General features: G+C 36.7%; 1 protein-coding gene across 1 annotated transcript in view; it reads right to left on the bottom strand.

Moving 5' to 3' along the window:
• The window catches only part of RNF17 (ring finger protein 17), a 174,596-nt gene extending 152,081 nt beyond the window's left edge, over positions 1 to 22,515 (bottom strand). Inside the window, exons 1-6 of the mRNA XM_004778233.3 lie at positions 22,371 to 22,515; positions 20,123 to 20,217; positions 7,544 to 7,635; positions 3,285 to 3,396; positions 2,279 to 2,359; positions 692 to 792 (exon numbers count right to left, since the gene is read on the bottom strand). Of these exons, the coding sequence (XP_004778290.1) occupies positions 692 to 792; positions 2,279 to 2,359; positions 3,285 to 3,396; positions 7,544 to 7,635; positions 20,123 to 20,217; positions 22,371 to 22,500 (611 nt within the window). The 5' untranslated portion in view covers positions 22,501 to 22,515. The remainder of the gene's footprint in view (positions 1 to 691; positions 793 to 2,278; positions 2,360 to 3,284; positions 3,397 to 7,543; positions 7,636 to 20,122; positions 20,218 to 22,370) is intronic.
• Positions 22,516 to 23,121: the final 606 nt, after the last annotated feature.

The raw sequence follows: 23,121 nt of genomic DNA, 5'->3' as shown, positions 1-23,121 counted from the left end.
AAAACTTTTATGTTCTTATTTCTTGAAATGAAAAATGAGATTAAAAATTATTAAAGATCATATATATCAAAGAATTTTTAAAGTAATAGATATGCAACTATGTGGTATTTGTTTAGAAATGAATGTCAGAAAAAAAAGAAATGAATGTCAGAAAGTAATAGAGTATTACTTGCTTTGATGCAAATAAACGTATGAGAAAATGGAGTGATGTGTGAGAAAAAGCACTGCATTTTCCCAAGTGAAATTCTTGCAGATTTTGAAAGTAATTTTCTGTGCTTCAAAACAAACTGAGGGTTGCTGGGGGGAGGGGTTTGGGAGAACGGGGTGGGATTATGGACATTGGGGAGGGTATGTGCTTTGGTGAGTGCTGTGAAGTGTGTAAACCTGGTAATTCACAGACCTGTACCCCTGGGGATAAAAATATATGTTTATAAAAAATAAAAAATTAAAAAAAAAAAAGAAAGAGGCTTATTTATTTAAAAGTTAGCTATAGGACCAGATGGTAAATGGCCAAACATTTTTTAAAATGTACTAATTTTTCCTCATTTTCAAGCTGTAGACATCAGTCTACACCCAAACCTTGCAAACTTGCTTAAAAGTTACTCAGTACTTCAATCTATACAAAGAACCAAAGTGACAAGTTCATGTTAAAAACTTCAGTTTCACTGAGTCTGTATTTTTAACTTATTACCTGGAATCAAGAGAAGTAAAAAGTTGATCAAACTGTTTCTCTAGGACCTCTATAAGACTGACTGTTTCCTCTTTTGTTTGATTGTGTATATGTTCCAGCATCTGGGAAGAACATAATACAAAGATCTAATTTGGTATTTTTATTTTATATAAATTGTACTGTTCAAATAATTTTAAAATTAAAAGGTACTTTTTGAACTTTTCAAAGTAGCCATACAAGACAAGATTAGGTGATAAAAATGGAATAAGTTACAAGGTTCGACTTTAAATCCTTGTACTTGTCATCAAGATCACATCTTTGTTGGCACTGTGCACTGATAAACTGGTAAAAAGACTTAGAAAATCCACTAAGTTTTCTAAACTTCTTAATCCTTTTTATCATTATAGGAAGAGTCATTCTGGATAGCTGAATTTCTCTCTGGTAGGATTCCTTAAATGATAAAAACTTAATACATAATACTAAACATACTTGAAGTAAAATGTTAAATATTCCACATGTTTGCATTTTTTGAACAAAGAATTGTTACTTGAGATCTCTGATCCTTTTTTTTCCCTTCCATTTCCCCCCTTTTAAAACAGGAATGTCTGTGTATACTATACCTGTCCAACCAAAATATTTTAGAAGCAGATTAATTATCTAGTTTCACAGGATCATGGTTGGAGAGGAATTTTACCCCCAAATGAATCATATCCTGAGTCTCAGCCATACCTGATTTAGAAGATATTTAGGTGAGATTTTGGACTTGATGCTAGAATAGATTTAAGACTACGTTGGGATGGATCTAAGACTAGATAGGTGAATATATTTTGCATTTAGAGGACACATACCTGGGGGGTTGGTTAGAGAGCAGACTGTTACAGGTTCAATTTTGCCACCCCACCAACTCATGCTGAAGTCTTAACTCCTGTATCAGATATATATATATATATATATATATTTTTTTTTTTTAAAGATTTTGTTTATTTATTTGACAAAGACAGTGAGAAAGGAAACACAAGCAGGGGAGGAGGGAGAGAGAGAAGCAGACTCCCCACTAAGCAGGGGACCCAATGGGGGCTTGATCCCAGGACCCCGAGATCATGACCTGAGCCAAAGGCAGATGTTTAATAACTGAGCCACCCAGGCGTCCCTCAGCTATATTCTTTGTTGCAAATTTGTTGTTGCTGGGTGCTTAGGAGCTTGTTCTTTGTCACCAAGTGAGTCTCTTTTGGGAGGAGATGGGGTAAAGGAGGAAAGAAAATAAGATTCTTTGTGTAAGGGTATACAGCCAACTAATGAGCAATGTTGGAAAGATGGTCTGTAATACTTCTGAGACAAAATTCAGCTCAAAATTCAGCAAAAAAAAAAAAAAAAATCATGGTTCCTTAATAGTGCTCCAATTTCAGTCCACTAACATAACAATGCCACAAGACCAATCCTAGCAGGCCATGGAAGTTTTCTATTCTTTTGTATGTTCCTCTGTTACTGGATTATCATGCTCGGTAACTTAGTGCTAAGCTCTAACTTCAGTAATATACACCCAAATATATACATTTAAAGAGAATATGCCTTAATTCACTATAGAATTTAATCATTTAAAATGCTTACTTTTACAGCAACACTTAATTGCTCAAAACTATAGCCTGCTATCTTCAATGCTTCATCAATTTCTTCTGCAGTTTTAGTTTCCTAAGAAGGGGAAGAGGGTCCACATACAAATATAAAATAAAAAATATAAAAATAGATGCTTATATACATTATATTAGTTGCAAACATACCAAGCTACAATTTTGAATACAAATGTAACACAGACCATGAGAGAAACCAAGTAACAAAAATGACACTTAATCTTATATCCAGAAATTTAAAAACTACTAGCATTTTGATTAGAGATTACAGTATTTCAGACTTTTTTTTAGATAACTTTTTGAGAAAATGGTATATTTTGTGTAATCTTTTTTCAACTTAAAACTATCTTGGAAAATGTATCATGGTAATTAATGTACGCACTAAAAAATGTTCTTAAAGAAGATTATAATTTGGCTATGTTAAAACTTAAAAGATATCAAGATCAAGTGATTTCTCCCTTTCCCTAGTTCATTAAAGATCTCTTTAATAATAGCATTTTGGAATTTGTTCTATTTCTGATCTTAAACTAAATACATTATTTAAAGTTATAGAAAAAGTTGAAATTCAGTCTTCCAACAATAACACCATCATCAACACGGTGAATTAACTAGGCCTTTTGGCTGCCATTAAAATGACTGGAAAAATTACATTGAGAATTTAGAAACCTGTACTTTACACAAGTTTCATATTATCTAGATTCAATAACTAGGTTCAAAGGGAAGAAGCTACACATGGTTAAATATTAGGAACACTAATAGAACTGGTCAAAGGGAGAACAGCTTGCCTCAGGAAAAATGAGAATTATTCAAGCATACTTAGAATAAGAGATTCAAGTAAAAAATGTAGGTTTACCTCACCTTTATGCTTCTAAAAAAAACCCCTGTAATTATAGCAACCTTGAGAGGAGAGAAGAGTAAAACTACCAGACACAAAGTAAAAATGTTTGGAAGCCAAATCTTACTTCATGAGTAACATTTTTTCATACCGCTATTAGAGATGAGGAGTTCAAAATAGTCCTGTGTATGGGTGTTGAATGTTCTAAACCAATAGTTAGCTGATCAGAAGTCTTTTTAAAGTCCTGAGAACAAATCTTTATCCTGAAAAATGTCAAGTACATTATTTTAAATACCACATTTTAAACTTCTATTCTGATTGTTACTATCATAAATAATTCACATGACAACTTTTAATAACAATTACAATGAGTTCTCAGTCATTGAGAACTGTCATCAGCCATGATGTCTCAGTCATCATCCAAAGAGAGGGAAACCATGGCTAAATATGCTTCCATATAAAACTTAATTTTACTAAGGGGCATCTGTGTGGCTCAGTCATTAAGCATCTGCCTTTGGCTCAGGTCATGATCCCGACTCAGGGTCCTGGAATGAAACCCCGCACTGGGCTCCCTGCTCAGTGGGAAGCCTGCTTCTTCCTCTCCCACTACCCCTCCTTGTGTTCCCTCTCTTATTGTGTTCTGTCAAATAAATATTATCTTTAAAAACAAAACTTAATTTTACCAAGAATTCAGCTTCTTAGCAAATCCCTAAAAAAAATAAAATAAAATTCTATAGTATAAACTGTGCAATTTACCTCTCCTCATCTCCTAATTACCTCTCCTTAGCTGATGTTTTTTGGTAGAGAAATTTACAGTCATTCAACTGTCTTTAAGCTCAATTACTTATACACAAATGCCTGCTATTAATATAATATGCTTATGGGTCTAGATAATTTGCAAAAAGGTAATAAATTTACTAGGTAATTTGCAAAGAAAAAATTAGTTTCATTTCTTATCTAAACATGCTACAGTTTTTGCTTATTTTAAGGTTTTATTTATTTGTCAGAGAGAGAGAGCTTAAGTACACAAGCAGGGAGAGCAGCAGGCAGAGGGAGAAGTAGACTCCCCACCGAGCAAAGAACCTGGTGTGGAACTCGATCCCAGGACCCTGGGATCATGACCTGAGCTAAACATGGATGCTTAAATGACTGAACCACCCAGGCATTCTGAGTTTTTGCCTTTCTTTAATCTTTATATTCCCATATTGGCTAACACATAGTAAGCTTTTGATAAATGTTTGCTAAATAACTTAATCATAAGCCTGTAATAGTTTATAGAAGAAAGTATGTTTAACCATTACCCTTATAGAGGAAAAAAACAGACTTTAATTTTTAAACATTACTTTGAAAAGTGAATATTCATGTTCTTGAAAACATGTGAATGCATAAGCCCTTAGGAGTACATTTTTCAATTCCTGTTTCAAATTTTTTTTTAAGATTTTATTTATTTATTTGACACAGACAGAGAGAGATCACAAGTAGGCAGAGAGGCAGGCAGAGAGGGGGAAGCAGGATCCCCGCTGAGCAGAGAGCCCCATGCGGAGCTCGGTCCCAGGACCCTGAGACCATGACCTAAGCAGAAGGCAGGGCTTAACCCACTGAGCCACCCAGGCATCCCCCTGTTTCAAAATATTAAATATAAATTAAAATATAAATCAGGAAGGAAATACATTATTTTTAAACAGACTTATCCCTCAACACATAAACAACTATTTTAAATAAAACTCTACTGAAATTAGGGAATAGGAGTTTCTAATGTAAGTATACTTGACATGGAGAATTAAAAAAAAAAACCGTAATTTGGAAAAAATTTGAGTTTTTTAAAATGGATTCATTTATTTCTGAAAGTGAAATTTTACTTTATAACCACACTAGATATTATATATATTTAGACAGGAATATAATCATATTTAACTTGTATAGGTTTAAAAAATTAGAAAATTTCACAAAGAAGTCCAGATCTCTATCTTCTCTTGAGGAAATAAAAAGGAAGATTGGCAACACTGGTTTAGTCTTAGCACACAGCAATAACTAGCTAGTGAAATAAGTCAAGCATAGAGTCAATTATCATATGGTTTCACTTATTTGTGGAGCATAACAAATAGCATGGAGGACATGGGGAGTTAGAGGGGAGAAGGGAGTTGGGGGAATTGGAAGGGGAGGTGAATCATGAGAGACTATGGACTCTGAAAAATAATCTGAGGGGTTTGAAGTGGCAGGGGGGTGGGAGGTTGGGGTACCAGGTGGTGGGTATTATAGAGGGCACGGATTGCATGGAGTACTGGGTGTGGTGAAAAAATAATGAATACTGTTACGCTGAAAATAAATAAATTTAATTTAAAAAAATTTTAAAAAATAAAAAAAATAACTAGCTAGAGCTAAAAAGGGGCCACCTCCTTTGGAGAGGGTAAACCTTTGTCCCCACAATTCATACCACTCATTGTTTAAAATCTACCTCATCCAGTAAGTCATTTGCTGGACTGCCATATGTACTCAAATTTGTTGTGGCCCATGACTCACATGGAGCCATAAAGATTCCTAATGATTTACTCTAATCATTTCATTCAGAATGCATGGAGGAAATGGCCAGTGGAATACAAATATAGGGTTTGGGCATTCAGTAAGGCTGAACTCCACTGGTCCTGTCAATAACCAGTTGCCAGACTAAGTGGCTTACTACCTAAAGAGAGATAGCTGTAACTATTTTGGTTTCTGTCTAAGCACCCATGTATGTCCAGACAGAGAAGCTGCATCAGTAATGTGAAAAGCCACTGAATGGTAGTCTAAAAATTTTGGGTTTTATTTAGGTAGGCAATAAAGAAGCATGGAGCAGGGAAGAGTAAGGAAGTGTTAAGGAGGTAGTCAAAAAGAGTAAGAATTAAATAGGATAGTAAAAATGAAATATAAATGATGTATATGAAAGATATTGTGAAAATTACAGTCTGCAGGAGGCAAAATGAAGAAGTTATGAGGAAATGGGGTGATTTACTGATGCTTGGTGTCATTAACAAAATTGAAAGGTTTCAAATGAGGTTGTTCCTTGAAAGTTTCCTGTGTTTCTTTTATTTCCCATGTAATTTATTACTATATTAAATATGCTCTAAAGAGTCAAAATTATACAAAAATATAATTGCCTTCTGAGTAGTGTCTCCATGAATTAACTGGAAGTCTCTTAACTCTTATGAAGTTATAAAGTAAAACTTTTTACTATTTTTTCACTGTAATCCATCCCATCCCATCCCATAGTCAACCCTAAATATAAATTTATCTAGTACTGAAACATGATTTCAGAAAAACCATAAAAATGTCAAAACATCATGGCATTTCATCTAACAAACATTTATTACATGTTTACCGTATCTAGCAGCAGGAATGTAGAAAGCAGTAAAAATGTGGTCCATGCCCTTACAGGGGCTTATAGACTAGCAGAGAGAGACATAAATAAGTAAGTGTAGGGGCGCCTGGGTGGCTCAGTGGGTTAAGCCTCTGCCTTCGGTTCAGGTCATGGTCTCAGGGTTCTAGGATCGAGCCCTGCATCAGGCTCTCTGCTCAGCAGGGATCCTGCTTCCCCCTCTCTCTCTGCCTGCCTCTCTGCCTACTTGTGATCTCTGTCTGTCAAATAAATAAATAAAATCTTTAAAAAAATAAGTAAGTGCAATAAAAAATAACATAGGTGTTGGTCTCTAGCTGGGGTTATGTTTTTAAAAAATTTCTGCTTTGCTAATTGAAAAAAAGAACTTTATTAATATATATATATGTATACAAAATCCTATTGAAGAAAGGAAAATGAGTAAAAGAACCCCCAAATTATTACTCTTTCTTTTATCAATCATCTCTCAAACCACCTTTCTAAAGTCCTCTACTATATCATGCTCATGATACTCTTAAGAATTAACACCTTTTGAAAGCCACAACTCTCAGCAAGCACCAATAACTTTTGCTAGAATGACATTCTCAGCTTTTCTTGCATTCTCCCCCACCCCACACTAAATAAGGACAAACTAATGCTTTTTTAGGTGCTGGAGTCTCCATTTCACTAATAGTTAAGACAAATTATAAAAGAGCACTCTATAATGGGAGATATAGGCTTCCAGATGGAATGAAAAAGTCGCTGGAATAAAAGTACAACACAGGGAATGTAATCAATGATACTGTAATAGTGTAGGTGACAGATGGTAGCTACACTTGTGGTGAGCATAGTAAAACATATAGAGAAGTTGAATCACTATGTTGTATACCTGAAAATAATGTAATATGTCAACTATATTTTTAAAAAATTATAAAGCATACTCTATCAACAATGGGCTAGAAACACTTATCTAAAAATGATATTTTATCAGTGATGCTACAATTATCCTTTCAGAAATACACTGAACTTCAAATACTGAAATAAGTACACATAAAACATACTTTTTAGGCTGCAGTTTTTCCATAAAAGAATCTTCTTTGATACATCCATCTGTTGGATAGTATCCTTGTCTCATATTTATAGTTGTAGCAATCTTAGGACAAAATAATAATAAAAACAAAAACTAGTCATTCATAAATTCTGTTTATCCAGAATTCAAACTAGTGTGCCATTCATAGTAAACTTCTCATTCAAAGAAAAAAATTATATATGTATGATGTTTTTACCCTATTTTAATTTTTTAAGAAATCTACTCTAGCAGTTATTACTTAAATAGAACATTAAAACACTTCATTCTACCACATTCTGCAGAATATACTTGTAAAAAGACTTTAAAAATCTACTGTAAAATTTCACAATGACATTTCCAGTTATGTTCAAAACCTAAAATAATACTTAGGAATAAATTTAGTAAGAAAAATGTAAGTTCTAAGAAAAGAAAACCAAGTAATTTACTGGGATCATACAACAAAAACAGATTAAATGGAAAATCATTTCAAACTCTTAGACAAAAATTTAATATCCTAAATATAACTAATGTAAAACACAAAAAATTAACACAATTCTACAGTTCATATGGAAAATATACTATCCAAGAATTATAAAAATTTTAACATACCATTCAGTAGAGATTTATCCCACCAGAGCATAAAGCTAATGTAATTAAAATGCTAGGGTACCAGCATAATAAATGAATTTATTAATACAGCCACATTTATATGGGAACTTAATAAAGAATACAAGGGGCATTTCAATGAAATAGGATTATTCAACAAACAGTATTTCTTCATTCTAAAGAAAAAAGTTATATGCCTATGTTATACCATATATATTAGATTACATATGTGTGTTTGTGTGTATATATATATTAAACACAGTAGGAGTACAGAAAACACATATATAACTCTAGGATGGGAAGGTCTGCCTAACCAAAGAAAACCTAGAAACCATGAAGGAGGGGGAAAAATGACTAAAAGAAACATTTCTGAATGGCTAAATGTAATAAAATTAAAAGTGAAAGACTGGGAGAAAATAGGATATACTGGACAAAGTATGAATATCCCATCATATGAAGTATTCTTACAAGTTAGGAAAAAGACAATTCAAAAGGAAAATGTACAAAGGATTTGAAGGGATCTATTAAAGAGAGAGAAGCTGATAAATCAGCATATAAAAGTGCTCAATTTCACTAATAATCAAGGAATTGAAGTGTAAAGTCAGGATATACCTACTTCGGGAGAAGTGGGGGACTCCATCTCAATTGGTCCCCTAAATTTAGCTAGAAACCTACAAAGCCACTTTGAAAACCCATGAAATCAGCCTGAGATATAAGATTATATACATCTGGCTCTCTATGGGGGCAGAGGATCATCATACAGGATGGAGTTGGGATTGCAAAGACAGATACCTGAAAATAAACAGAAGAGGGAGGGAGCCACCAAAGGTAGCCACTGGAAAGTAATACCCCAGCACAAATGTGTCCTGTGCTTGGGAACCAGCAATAGCTTGGAGACCAGTGGCTGCAAGACAGGGACTGATAACAGTGCTCAAACAGAACAAAGGGGCTTCAGAGACAATTGTCAGGCATCCGTAAGCAAGGATCTAAGCCTACGGTCCCTGGACCAGCCATAGCTGTTCCCCTGCCTGCACCTAATAGGGCTCGGTGTGGACTTGAGTCTCTGGTCCCTGGGGCTGGCTGCCACCTCTGCCACCAACCTCGCTGAGAGGACCTGGTTTGGACTGGAGGCCATGGTCCCAGGAAATGCAGGCACTGAGGCGCTGGGGCTAGGCTCATCCAGACCAGTACTGCTTGCAGTTTTGGTGGCACAGGGGTGCACAAACAATTGGGGGCCTCCATTGACCACTGGGAGTGTGAGTGTCACCTGGGGAGTGTACCATCTATGGGATGCTGTGGTATTCAACTGTGCTGGCAGAGGTGGAGTCTGTGTGTTCTGGAGGATTCAGAGAGAAGCAGACTGTGGCTTCTCTCTGAGGTGAAGATCGGGTGCGGACAGTTTACTTTGCTCTGGTACTCGGAAAAGGTGCAAAAAGTTGCCAGAGAACAAAAGCCTGAAAAACCCGTTTCCATAGAGCCCATCCCCGATAGGGGACAGGGCAACTCCGCCCAAGCAGCACTGACTGAAAAACAACGCAGCAGGCTCTGCCCCCAAAAGACAAGCTGAAAGAACAAGAGGACAACCACCACAGAGGCCCCATAAAACCGTAAAACCCAACACGAGGGAGAAAACGGTGTAGTGCCTCACAGCCTATATATTGCTTAGATACAATTTCTCTCTTTTTAAATTCTTTCTCATGATTTTTTTTAAACCTACTTATCATTTCAACTAGATGTTTAACCCACTGAGCCACCCAGGCGCCCCTCAACTAGATGTTTAATACAACATATTCAATAGTAACTTTTTAATTTGAACTTTTTCATACCTCTATTTTTTTCCTCTTTTCTTAAATATACATAGATATAAGCTTCAATGTAGTCCTTCTTTCCCTATTCAATTCTCTCTCTCTCTCTCTTTATAGAGAGAGAGAGAGACATATATACACACCAGTTTTCATTTCCCTGTATCTCTGGGAAGTTGAATTCTCTAACAAAGATAAAATCCACCCAGTAAGGACTGGGTAAAATACACCCAGTAAGAACTCACCCCACATTGAGGGATTATAACCACCCTCCTCTCACCTTTCCCCTTTTTAAAATTTTGTTTTTTTCCCCCCGGATCTGTTTGTTTTTGTTTTTATACTTGATAAATCTTACTCTTGGGGCTCATTTTGGCTTTTTTAATTTTTATTTTTGGTGATTCTGATTGCTCTGAACCTTCCCAGGGTACACATTGCCTGGATAATGGTTGATATATTTGGCTGTACACTGCCCAACCACAACAGAATGACTAGGAGGAGGAACTTTCAACAAAGAAAAAACCCAGAGACAGTGGCATCTCCATTTGTCAGAAAATAGACCCCAAGGTAGCAGAAGACAATGCACATAGATTCGTTAAGGGAAGCAGTGAGAGCAGATTGGTAGAACTTAAAAATGCTATCAGTGAGGTACATTCTAATCTAGGTACTCTAACAGTTAGAGTAAATAAATCAGAAAAACAAATTAGTGATCTCGAAGACAAACTGACAGAAAAGAAGGAGCAGGAGGAGGTCTGGAACAAAGAGCTTAAAATCCATGGAAACAGAATGAGAGAAATAAATGATGCCATGAAATGTTCCAATGTCATAATTACTGGGATCCCTGAGGGGGTGGGGTGGAGAGAGAGAGAGACAGACAGAGACAGAGACAGAGAACTTGAAGATTTATCTGACCAAATCATAGCAGAGAACTTCCCTAATCTGGGGAATGAAACAAATAATTGTGTCCTAGCGGCAAAGAGGACACACAAGATCAATGAGGGCAGACCAACACCCAGGCATGTAGTAGTAAAACTCGCAAATCTTAGAACCAAGGAAACCATTTTAAGGGTAGTTAGGAGGAAGAGATTCCTTATGTACAGAGGGAGGAACATCAGAATAATGTCAGACCTACCCACAGAGATCTGGCAAGCCAGAAAGGGCTGCCAAGACATATTCAGAGTACTAAATGAGAAGAATATGCAGCCAGGAATTCTTTACTTGGCAAGGATGTCATTCAGAATGGATGGAAAGATAAGAAGCTTAGAGGACCATCAGAGACTGAAAGAATATGTGACCACTAAGCCAACCCTGCAATAAATATTAAGAGGGGGTCCATAAAAGGAGAAAGACCCCAAGGGTGATATAGAACAGAAATATACAGAGACAATCCACAGAAACAAGGAATTCACAGGCAACATGATGACAATCAAATCTTACCTGTCAATAATCACTCTCAATGTGAACAGCCTAAATGTTCCCATAAAACAGCACAGGGTTGCAGATTGGATAAAAAGACAGGACCCATCCACACGTTGTCTACAAGAGACTAATTTTGAACCTTAAAATACATCCAGACAAAGTGAAGGGATGGAGAACTATCTTTCATGCCAATGGACCTTAAAAGAAAACTGGGGTAGCAATTCTTATTATCAGAAAATTAGATTTAAGCTAAAGACTGTAGTTAGAGATACAGAAGGACACTGTATCATTCTTAAAGTTTCTATCCAACAAGAAGATCTAACAATTGTAAAATATCTGTGCCCCTAACATGGGAGCAGCCAACTACATAAGCCAACTGTTAACCAAAATAGACATATTGATAATAATATATTAATTGTAGGAGACCTTGACACTCCACTCTCAGCAACAGACAGATCAAGTAAGCAGAAAATCAACAAAGCAACAAAAGCTTTGAATGACTCACTGGACCAGATGGACCTCATATATATATACAGAACATTTCACCCTAAAATAGCAGAATACTCATTCTTCTCAAGCATAAATGGAACTTTCTCCAGAATAGTCCACATACTGGGTCACAAATCAGGTCTCAACCAATACCAAAAGACTGAGATTATTCTCTGTGTATTCTCAGACTACAATGCTTTGAAACTGGAACTCAATCACAAGAAAAAGTTTGGAAGAAATTCAAACGCTTGAAAGCTAAAGACCATCCTGCTTAAGAAAGTTTGGGCCAGGGCACCTGGGTGGCTCAGTGGGTTAAAGCCTCTGCCTTCGGCTCAGGTCATGATCTCAGGGTCCTGGGATCAAGCCCCACGTTGGGCTCTCTGCTCCGCGGGGAGCCTGCTTCCCGCCCCCCACCCCGCCTGCCTCTCTGCCTGCTTGTGATCTCTCTCCCTCTGTCAAATAAATAAATAAAATCTTTAAAAAAAAAAAAAAGAAAGTTTGGGCCAATCAGGAAATCAAAGAAGAATTTAATCAATTCATGGACACCAATGAGAACAAAGACATATTGGTCCAAAACCTATGGGATATGGCAAAGGAGGTCCTAAGGGGGAAATACATAGCTATCCAAGCCTCACTCAAAAAAAACAGAAAAATTCCAAATACACAAACTATCTTTACACCTTAAAGATTTGGAGAATGAACAACAAATTAAACCTAACCCAGCATGAGGATGGAAATAATTAAGATTAGAGCAGAGATCAATGAATTAGAAACCAAAAATACAGTAGAACACATTAATGAAACTCAAAGCCAGTTCTGTGAAAAATTAATAAGATCGATAAACCATTGGCCAGATTTACCAAAAGAAAAGGGACAGGATCCAAATTAATAAAATTATGAATGAAAGGGGAGAGATCACAATTAACACCAAGGAAATAAATATAATTATCAGAAAGTATTATTGACATCTCTATGAAAATAAATTAAGCAACCTGGAAGAAATGGATGCGTTCTTGGAAACCTATAAACTACTGAGACTGAAACAGGAAGAAATTGATAACCTGAATAGACCTATAATCAGTAACAAGAGTGAAGCAGTGATCAAAAACCTCCCCAAAAACAAGAGCCCAGGACCTGACGGATTCCCTGGGGAATTCTACCAAACATTCAAAGAAGAAATTATACCTATTCTCCTGAAGCTGTTTCAAAAAATAGAAACAGAAGGAAAATTTCCAGACTCCTATGAGTATCAGCATTACCCTGATCCCCAAACCAGGCAAAGAACCCATCACAAAGAATTTCAGACCAATATCCCTGATGAATATGGATGCCAAAATTCTCAGCAATATCCTAGCTAATAGGATCCAAGAGTAATTAAAAGGATTATCCATCACAACCAGGTAGGATTTATCCCTGGGAAGCAAGGTAGTTCAACATTTCGCAAATCAGTCAATGTGACAGAACACATAAATAAGAAGAGACAAAAGCCACATGGTCCTCTTAACTGATACAGAAAAAGCATTTGACAAAATACAGCACCCTTTCTTAATTAAAGCTCCTCAGAGAACAGGGATAGAGGAAACATGTCTCAACTTCATAAAATCAATCTATGAAAAACCCACAACAAATATCATTCTCAATGGGGAAAAGCTGAAAGCCTTTGCACTGAGACCAGGAACACAAGGATCCACACTCTCACCACTACTTTTCAGCATAGTACTAGAAGCCCTAGTAACAGCAATCAGACAACAAAAATAAATGAAAAGGTATTCAAATTGGCAAAGAAGTAGTCAAACTCACTCTCTTCCCAGATGACATGATACTCAAATGTGGAAAAGCCAAAAGACTCTACCCCCAAACTATTAGAACTCATACATCAATTCAGTAATGTGGCAGGTTACAAAATCAATGCACAGAAATCAGTTGCTTTCTTATACACTAGCAAAGTAACTGCAGAAAGAGAAATTAGATAATTGATTCCATTCACAATAGCACCAAAAACCATAAGATACCTGGGAATAAACCTAACCAAAGAGATAAAGTATCTATACTCCATGAACTACAAAACACTCGTGAAAGAAACTGAAGAAGACACAAAAAGATGGAAAAACATTCTATGCTCATGAATTGGAAGAATAAACATTGTTAAAATATCTACATTGCCCAGAGCAATCTAGATGTTCAACGCCATCCGGATCAAAATTTGACCAGCATTTTTCAAAATGCTGAAACAAACAATCCTAAAATTTGTATGGAACCAGAAAACCTGAAACTCCAAGGAAATGTTGAAAAATAAAAACAAAGCTGGGACATCACGCTGCTGACTTCAAGCTTTATTACAAAGCTGTGATCACCAAGACAGCATGATACTGGCACAAAGACAGATAAAGAGACCAATGGAACAGAACAGAGAGCCCAGATATGGACTCTCAAATCTATGATCAACTTATCTTTGACAAAGCAGGGGAAAATATCCAATGGAAAAAGACAGTCTCTTCAATAAATGGTGCTGGGAAAATTGAACAGCTATGTATAGAAGAATGAAAGTTGACCATTCTCATACCATACACAAAGATAAACTCAAAATGGGTGAAAGACCTTGATGTGAGACACAAATCCATCAAAATCCTAGAGAACATAGGCAGTAACCTCCTCAACATGGCCACAGCAACTTCTTTCAAGACACATCTCCAAAGGCAAAGGAAACAAAAGCAAAAATGAACTTTTGGGAACTTCATCAAGATCAAAATCTTCTGCAGAGCAATAGAAACAGTCAACAAAACAAAGAGGAAACCCAAGGAATGGGAGAAGATATTTCCAAATGACACTACAGACAAAGGGGTGATATTCAAGATCTATAAAGAACTTCTCAAACTCAACACCTGAAAAACAGATAATCATATCAAAAAATGGGCAGAGGACATGAACAGACACTTCTCCAAAGAAGACATACCAATGGCTGGCAGACATGAAAAGTATTCATCATCATTAGCCATCAGGGAAATTCAAATCAAAACCACATTGAGATACTACCTTATACCAGTCAGAATGGCAAAAATCAACATGGCAAGAAACAACATATGTTGGAAAGATGTGGAGAAAGGGGAATCCTCTTACACGGTCGGTGGGAATCCTAGTGGGTGGCAAGTTGGTGAAGCCACTTTGGAAAACAGTGTGGAGGTTCCTCAAAAAATTAAAAGTAGAACTACCCTATGATCCAGCAACTGAACTACTGGGTATTTACCCCAAAGATACAAATGTAGTGAAAAGAAGGGCATATGCACTCGTGTTCACAGCAGCAATGTTCACAATAGCCAAACTGTGGAAAGAGTCAAGATACCCTTCAAAAGAAGAATGGATAAAGAAGATGTGGTCCATATACACAAAGGAATATTACTCAGCCACCAGAAAGGATGAATACCCAACTTTTGCATCAACATGGATGGGACTGGAGGATATTATGCTGAGTGAAATAAGACAACACAGAACATAAAATATCATATGGTTTCACTTATTTGTGGAACATAAGGAATAGCATGGATGACATTAGGAGAAGGAAGGGAAAAATGAAGTGGGAGAAATCAGAGTAGGAGGTGAACCATGACAGACTATGGACTCTGAGAAACAAACTGAGGGTTTTAGAGGAGAGGGGGTTTGGGGAATGGGTGAGCCTGGTGATGGGTGTTAAGGAGGGCACGGATTGCATGGAGCACTGGGTGTTATATGAAAACAATGAATCATGGAACACTACATCAAAAACTAATGATGTACTGTGTGGTGACTAACATAATAATGATAAAAAAGGATAGATCTATTTCTTGCCCATCAAATTGCAAAACATTAAGCATAAATCTGACAAATTTGGACATGGATTTGTTTGGGAGTTAGAAATTCACAGAATTTTCTCATAGAATTTTTTTGTAGGAGTGGTTTTGAGATTATATAAAGACAAAGTGAGAAATTTTGAAAACCAACTATATGTTTATAATAATGGGATTGGTTAAGAATTATAGCACTTTGGGGCACCTTGGTGGCTCAGTCATTAAGCGTCTGCCTTCAGCTCAGATCATTATCCCAGAATCCTGGGATAGAGCCCAAGGTGTCAGGTTCCCTGCTCAGAGGGAAGCCTGTTTCTCCCTGTCCCACTGCTCCTGCTTGTGTTGCCTCTCTCCCTGTCTCTCTCTGTCAAATAAATAAATAAAATCTTAAAAAAAAATTATAGTGCTTAAAGTGATGCCTGGGTGGTTCAGTTGGTTAAGCATCTGCCTTGGGCTCAGGTCATGATCCTGGAGTGCTGGGATATAGCCCTGCGTCAGGCTCCCTGCTCAGTGGGAAGCTGCTTCTCCCTCTCCCCTTAGCTTGTAGTCCCTCTCGCTCAAACAAAATCTTAATAAAAAGAAAAAATTAATGTATAATGGTTTATTATGAAGCCATTAAAAGTAATTGTAGGATATTAGCCAATATTTAAAAACTAAGCTAAGATCTATACATTAGGCATATCCATTAGCTATTATTAAATGTGAACTCAATTTTGAGTTAAAATGCATCTTTCCTTCTACATAGTACTACCTATTGATTTAATTTAAATTTGCACACATAAAACTTTTTAAAAAGTAACTGTAGGAGACTCTCATGAAAATAAGTTAACATTAATGTTGCTAAGAAAAATAAAGCAGACATCTAAATGTTACAGCCTCCCACTTACATATACTTTTTTGGTTGGGGGGGAGGATATTCTGACGAGGTTTTAGGTATAACATACTAAAGATATCCAAGTTTTATTAGATATTTAGGGGAAAAGTGTTCCTTTTGACCATAACACTGACCAAAATGCTATTTTTAAGAATGCTACCCCCCCAAAAAAAGAATGCTACCCCCCAAAATTGGGAGCTAAATCCTTAATTTCTATATGCCGACTCATTTATCCCCCTTTGGTTTCACATTTCATAGTAAGAGATGAATGTTACTATGAACAGATTTAATACAGAAAACCTCTTTCAGATAATTTAAGAAAGTATTAAATACAATTGACTTAAAATATTTCAGTTAAAATTGTATAAAGATTAACATGTAATTTACAAAATAGAGGTTCTCTTCCCACCCCCACAGCTTGTCATCTAAGTTTTATTTCTGGTCGGTTTTTTGGTTTGTTTTTGTTAACTATAAATGAAAAGGTGTGGTAAATTTAGCCAGTATTTTATGGTTCCTCATTTTAGTGATATGTTTAACAAGGCCTCCCCACCTAAGAAAATACAATTATATTTCTTCTAGTTTACATTTTTAATTTGCATATTATTAACATTTCCAATCCACATGGGATTTTTTTTTAAAGATTTTATTTATTTATTTGACAGAGAGAGATCACAAGTAGGCAGAGAGAGGAAGGGAAGCAGGCCCCCTGCTGAGCAGAGAGCCTGATGCAGGACTCGATCCCAGGACCCCAAGATCATGACCTGAGCCGAAGGTCTCATGACCTGAGACCTCAAGCCAAAGCCTTGATTAGATAACTTATCCTTATCTCTTCATATAGTATATTTTTGGACTCAGGTCCAAGAAATCAATACAGTATTTCTGGGATGATACCTAAGTATAATCCTCTGAACAAAATCGGCCATCTTGCTGTGCAAAATGTAGAATGGTTATTATTAACAATTAATATCAATCAAAAGCACAGAACAGATGTTATCAAAAGCTATACAACTATGAAAAATAAAAAGAAAAATCCATATTCACCCAAACTCAGAAGTAAGAACAAAAGTATATCCATTATCCTGAGTGGAATCAATTTAGTTTTAAATTTGAAACGGACTGCATTATGTAGGTCTTCAAAATTAAAGATAAATTATAAATACAAGCCTAATGTGAATATAGGTATTTATATCTTACTTTCTTTCTTTCTTTTTTTTTTTTTTAAAGATTCTATTTATTTATTTGACAGAGAGAGATCACAGTAGACAGAGAGGCAGGCAGAGAGAGAAAGAGAAGGAAGCAGGCTCCCTGCCAAGCAGAGAGCCCGATGCGGGACTCGATCCCAGGAGCCTGAGATCATGACCTGAGCCGAAGGCAGCGGCCTAACCCACTGAGCCACCCAGGCGCCCTCTCTTTTTTTTTTTTTTAAGAGTTTATTTATTCGAGAGAGCACAAACAGGGGAGCAGCAGGGAGAAAGAGAGGATGAAGCAGGCTCCCGATTGAGCAGGTAGCCTGATGCAGGTCTTAATCCCAAGGCCCTGGGATCATAACCTGTACCAAAGATAGAGGCTTAACATACTGAGCCACCCAGGAGCCCCTAAATCTTACTTTTTAGAAAAGAGCACATAATACAAAAATAATAATCTACAATACTGAAATATTCTATAAATTCATTCTAATTTAGATTCTTCCTTCTTTTTCCAAATAAATAGTAGATATCAGCAAAAATCCCAAATTTTGAAAACTAATAAAAGAGTGGTAACAATTTCAGAAAGGTTTCTTGAAGGGACTCCCTTAAGTGATCAGCCGGGGCACATGGGTGGTTCAGTTGGTTAACCATCTCCTTTGGGCTCAAGTCATGATCCCAGGGGTCCTGGTATCAAGCCCTGCATCAGTGGAGCTCCCTGATCAGCAGGGAGGATGCTTCTTCCTCCCCACATCCACTCGTGCTTTCTCCATCTCTCGCTCGCAAATAAATACAATTTTTTTAAAAAGTAGTGACCAGCTTTATTCCATCTGAAGAATCCAATTACAGTCCTTTGTCAATTCCCTGGGCTAACAGCACAAGGAAAATGGGAGACAGGAGGGAAGGATAAGAAAAATCACAGATCTTCCAAAGTCAGACCTAGTCAAAATGATATAAAATAGATTTATCACAAACCTAAAACCAAAACCAATATTTGTAAACATACCATAAACATTTATATATGTTTACAAATTAATAGAAGTATAATGATTTAAGGCCATTGAACATGAAATCATTTGCCAAAAAAGGGAAAAGTTACTGTTCTAATAAATTTGCCTGTTTTTTTGAATATTAGAACAGGATGAGTAGAAGCAGAGACAGTTCCATCTGCCTGCTTATTCCCCTTTCCTTATTCTTTACCCATCACAAGAATGAATTAGTCAGGGATCCTCCATTACAACCAAAGGAACAAGGCTCCCCTTTGCTTTAACTATGTAGTCAAACGACATGTGAGGAGCCCACTGACCAAAAAAAAACCAAAAACAAAAACCAACCAAACAAACAAAAAAAAACAAACAGGAGAAGGATAGCTTTCACAATAAAGATCAATATTTGTAAAGTATGTAATTCCTAAATAGACATTTTTAATATGTAAATGTTTCTGCTCTAATTAAAACCTTCACAAATTTATATAAATGTATGTATTTTCACCATGTTTAACCCACAAGCCAATTAATCCACACTTAAATAATCACGGGTCGATTATAACAGTTATTTTAATGGTTTTGAAGCCTATAGAAAACTTCTATATAATCAAATTTGACTCTTATAATCCAAAGAAAAGCCTGTATTATTTCCATCTCACAAATAAGGAAATTCAGGCTTAGTGTGATAGAACTAGGACTGCATTCCAGGTCTCCTGTCTCTGTATTGTTTTTCCTCATTGACCCAGTGGATACAAACAAACCCTTAGTATCTGGTTATCTCAAGGGGAACATTAACAATTTAGAGATTAAGACAATTTTCTAGGGACATACTATATAAATTGAATACATTTGTATTTGTAGCAAATGCAAAGATGTTCATTAAATTTTACTTGAAATCCTGATTTGTTCTCATTATCATGGGTCTATAGTGTGACTATTTTTTTTAATGTCTCTGAAGTTAACTTGAGGCCACTATTTTGCTCCTCTTTTTTAAACTATGGCATCTCTACAAATGTAGATTTGATGACACACAAAGATTGAGGGCCAGGGGAGTGCAAAATTTGATTGCGTGGTATTGGTGTGGTAAAGAAGGGCAGGAATTTGAAAGGAATATACTTAAATAAAAATAAAGAAAAAGGCAATTTTCCACAGAAGTCTCCAAAGAGTCAAAAAATATGTAGGCTGATTAATACAGAACTTTAACTCTGTATTCTTTTTGATCACTCTGAACAATTATAAAATGACTCGGAAAGGCTTTATCTTTTGTTAAGCTTCTTTAAGAGTCAGCAGCAAAAATGCAAGTTTTTAGGTTCCAACTAGAAGTATGTTTTCTGTAACATCTTAACCTTTAACATTAGGTTGTAATGTATTAAAGATGAAAGATGATAAAACTTACCTCACAATCAGGGCATATAATTGTGCTGTATTCTTCAGTTATTAACAAGCACAGTTCACAAAAAGCATGTCCACATTGTAGTTCATGGTGGTGACCTATTGATGAAATTCTGTTAAACTTTTAGCAATTTGTTAGCATTGAATGAACTGAATTGAATGGATTGAATGATGCATTAATCAGAGGGGAAAGTTAAAGAGGATGCTCATTTACAAGAAAAGATACCAAACTTCATTCAAAATGTAGGAATTACTAAACAAAATTCAGGAGAAACTACATTAAGTCAGGAAAAAAAAAAAAAAAAACTCCAGATCAAAAACCAGGCAGTATTAGTTTGTACTAATTTAGATAGTTTTTGGTACCTATAATCTTTGAATTTGCCATATCTTATAATGATACAAAATATTCTGACATACTTTATTTGATCTTTGTAAATATCACAGCTAAGCAGACTTGGGAAGGTTATATTCAACTTAGAATACGGTAAATATTTTGGTGATCTGGCTAAGTAAATGGTATAATCTAGACTCCAGCCGAGTTCTGTTTCCAAGTCCAATATTCTTTCTACTTGATACTATTGCCTCTACTAACTTATATTTCCAACCCTGTGAAGGGAGTAAGGAGGGCAGATGAGACACTGGAAATACCCATCTCTTACAATGATCTAAGATAATGGCAAGGACAGAAACCAGATGCTACTATTGTTACACCCATATGACCCACATAAAGATCATTCTCACAAACCCAGAGTTTATGAGGGGAAATACCATAATCTTGAGTGAAAACCTAATATCAAGATTTTAATGCTCTAAACAGAATTTGACATTTATCATAATAAACATATTTGTTTTAGCTATGTAACTGGAAAAGTTGTCATTTTAAAAACACTTTGCAAGAAAAAAGGAAAACTATTAGATTAAATCAGTCATCTTTTATTGGCAAAAAAATTAGTGTTCTTGCTGATAAGAATTATATTCTTTTGACTAAAAAACTCTTTAGTTTTCAAGCCAAGTGAAATATATGAAACTTGCTTATGACCAAGTTAAATTTAAAGTTCTATTCAAATTCCAGAGATACTACCAAAGAAATAAAATTTGTTTAACTGTTCTATCTTTATAAATTTTCTGATATTGTTCAAGTCTAATTTGTTTTGCATCACAGCTTACAAAGCACTTTCACAATTTTATACGCAGTAAACACCATCTGGAGTATTTCTGGGCATTGCAATACAAACATATGGAAGAACGAGTGATTTTAAAAGGTCCTGTTGCAAACAACTTATTTCTTTCAAACACTGGAGGTTTTCTATGTAACAGCAGTGATTAAAAACAAAACAGAGTTGAAGAAGTTTGCCTCTCCACCCTAAAATAAAACCAACTTTCTCTACAAAGGTCCATGTCCCTTAAACAGAGTCCATCTTGGAGGACTGAGAAAATTAACGACTTTCACTTTGAAAGTATAAACAGTCATGGGGTTGGTAATAAGACTTCATTTTCAGCAGCCACAGTTCGAAATTCAACAACTCCTCTCCGTCAGAGACAGCACTCTAAGGCATTTTAAATTAAAGTAATTGAATGTGTCTTCACTTGAGTAGATTCTAAATCAGATCAATAGGAGTACAGTGTATTTTTCACAACAGGAACAAATCTTCTCCCAAACAATGCCTTAAGCCAAACTGAGCAATAATGCCTCCCTCCCAATCCCAAACACCTGTTTTTTAATCCAGGAGAATTTTAAAGTGGTCTACCTGTTACTCCTACAAAAAAACTACACAGGAAAATTAAATTTCATTACTTCTAGATCATGACACCATGGGCTAAATTTTTACATCTACTCTTCCACGAACTTGTGAACCTGGGGAAGTTTTCGAAATAGTGCTTAAGAGAGCTCACACACTATCCCCTAACAGAATCAGTGAAAAAAGGGGAGACGGAGATGCAGGGTGGGAAAGCTCTGGAGAGGCATGGAACCACTAACAACCGACCACAGAGGATTTCTTAGCTGCCCTGAGGGTGGGCCCGGAGACAGTTTTCCTGGTCCATATTGCTGCGGCAACTGAACAGTCGCCCCTCATTCCCCACCGCCCCGCCTCCCCACCCCCCCTACATTGGCAGCTCACTTGGCTTTCAGACTTCCGGGTGGGCCTCGCTTTCAGGTCTCCGCACCCAGCGGCCTGATTGGGGTGGAGCCCTGGAAGGGCCCGTGGCCAAGGCAGAGCAGGGCCATAAGGGGACCACCCCAATGTCCTCACCAGAAACTCTGGACACCCTTCTTCCACACTGAGTACACTGAATCTCAGCAGTACCCCAGGGCCGACTCTTCCTCCCCATCTGTTGATAAGAAGACAACGTGAATCGAGCTGTAGAAGCTTCCGCCGCCATCTCTGTCCCCTTTTGGCTCCGAAGACCGGTACCACGTGCCAGTCCCGGCGTCCTTCGCGGCAGCTAACCAATCATCAGAGGCAGGCGTCTCCAGATAGCCAATCAAAGTGATGAAACCCCGCCTCCTCAGCTTGCTTTGCTGGGGCGTCTTTCCAGGTGCTGGGATGGCTGTTTGTGGTTTTGGTTTGGGCGGCTTTGTTCTGAGAAAGGACACCACAAGTTGGAAACCTTTTTACTTAAAAATCTTTACTAAAAGCCCACCACTTTAGCACTCTTACTGCATTGAAATCCAGATTTCTCATATCATTACTTACGTTGTTGTTGACTGTTGTTGACAGTCTTTTATACTGAAGTAATCCATCTTCCCTTAGTGTGTCAGGGCCAGAAGCCTAAACCGGTGTGCTAGGCGTTTGAGGGTGTGGTTAATAGTAACCTTCCTGGAGAACTTATCAAAAGCTACCGGTGGGGAGAGTCCGTTTATGATTTCAAATTAAGGCCTGGTCATGTTTAATAGTTGTTGAGCATAATGGTGTACAAGGCACTGCTGGGAGCAGTTGGGGATGGTAAGAATTTTATAAACTAACTTGTTCCTGCTTAAGAGGTATGTAACCCTCTATCTAA

This window comes from Mustela putorius, unplaced genomic scaffold (assembly GCF_011764305.1).
Source record: "Mustela putorius furo isolate JIRA1106 unplaced genomic scaffold, ASM1176430v1.1 tig00004035_pilon_pilon_pilon, whole genome shotgun sequence".
Classification (NCBI taxonomy): domain Eukaryota; kingdom Metazoa; phylum Chordata; class Mammalia; order Carnivora; family Mustelidae; genus Mustela; species Mustela putorius.
This window is presented reverse-complemented; position numbering and strand designations above follow the sequence as displayed.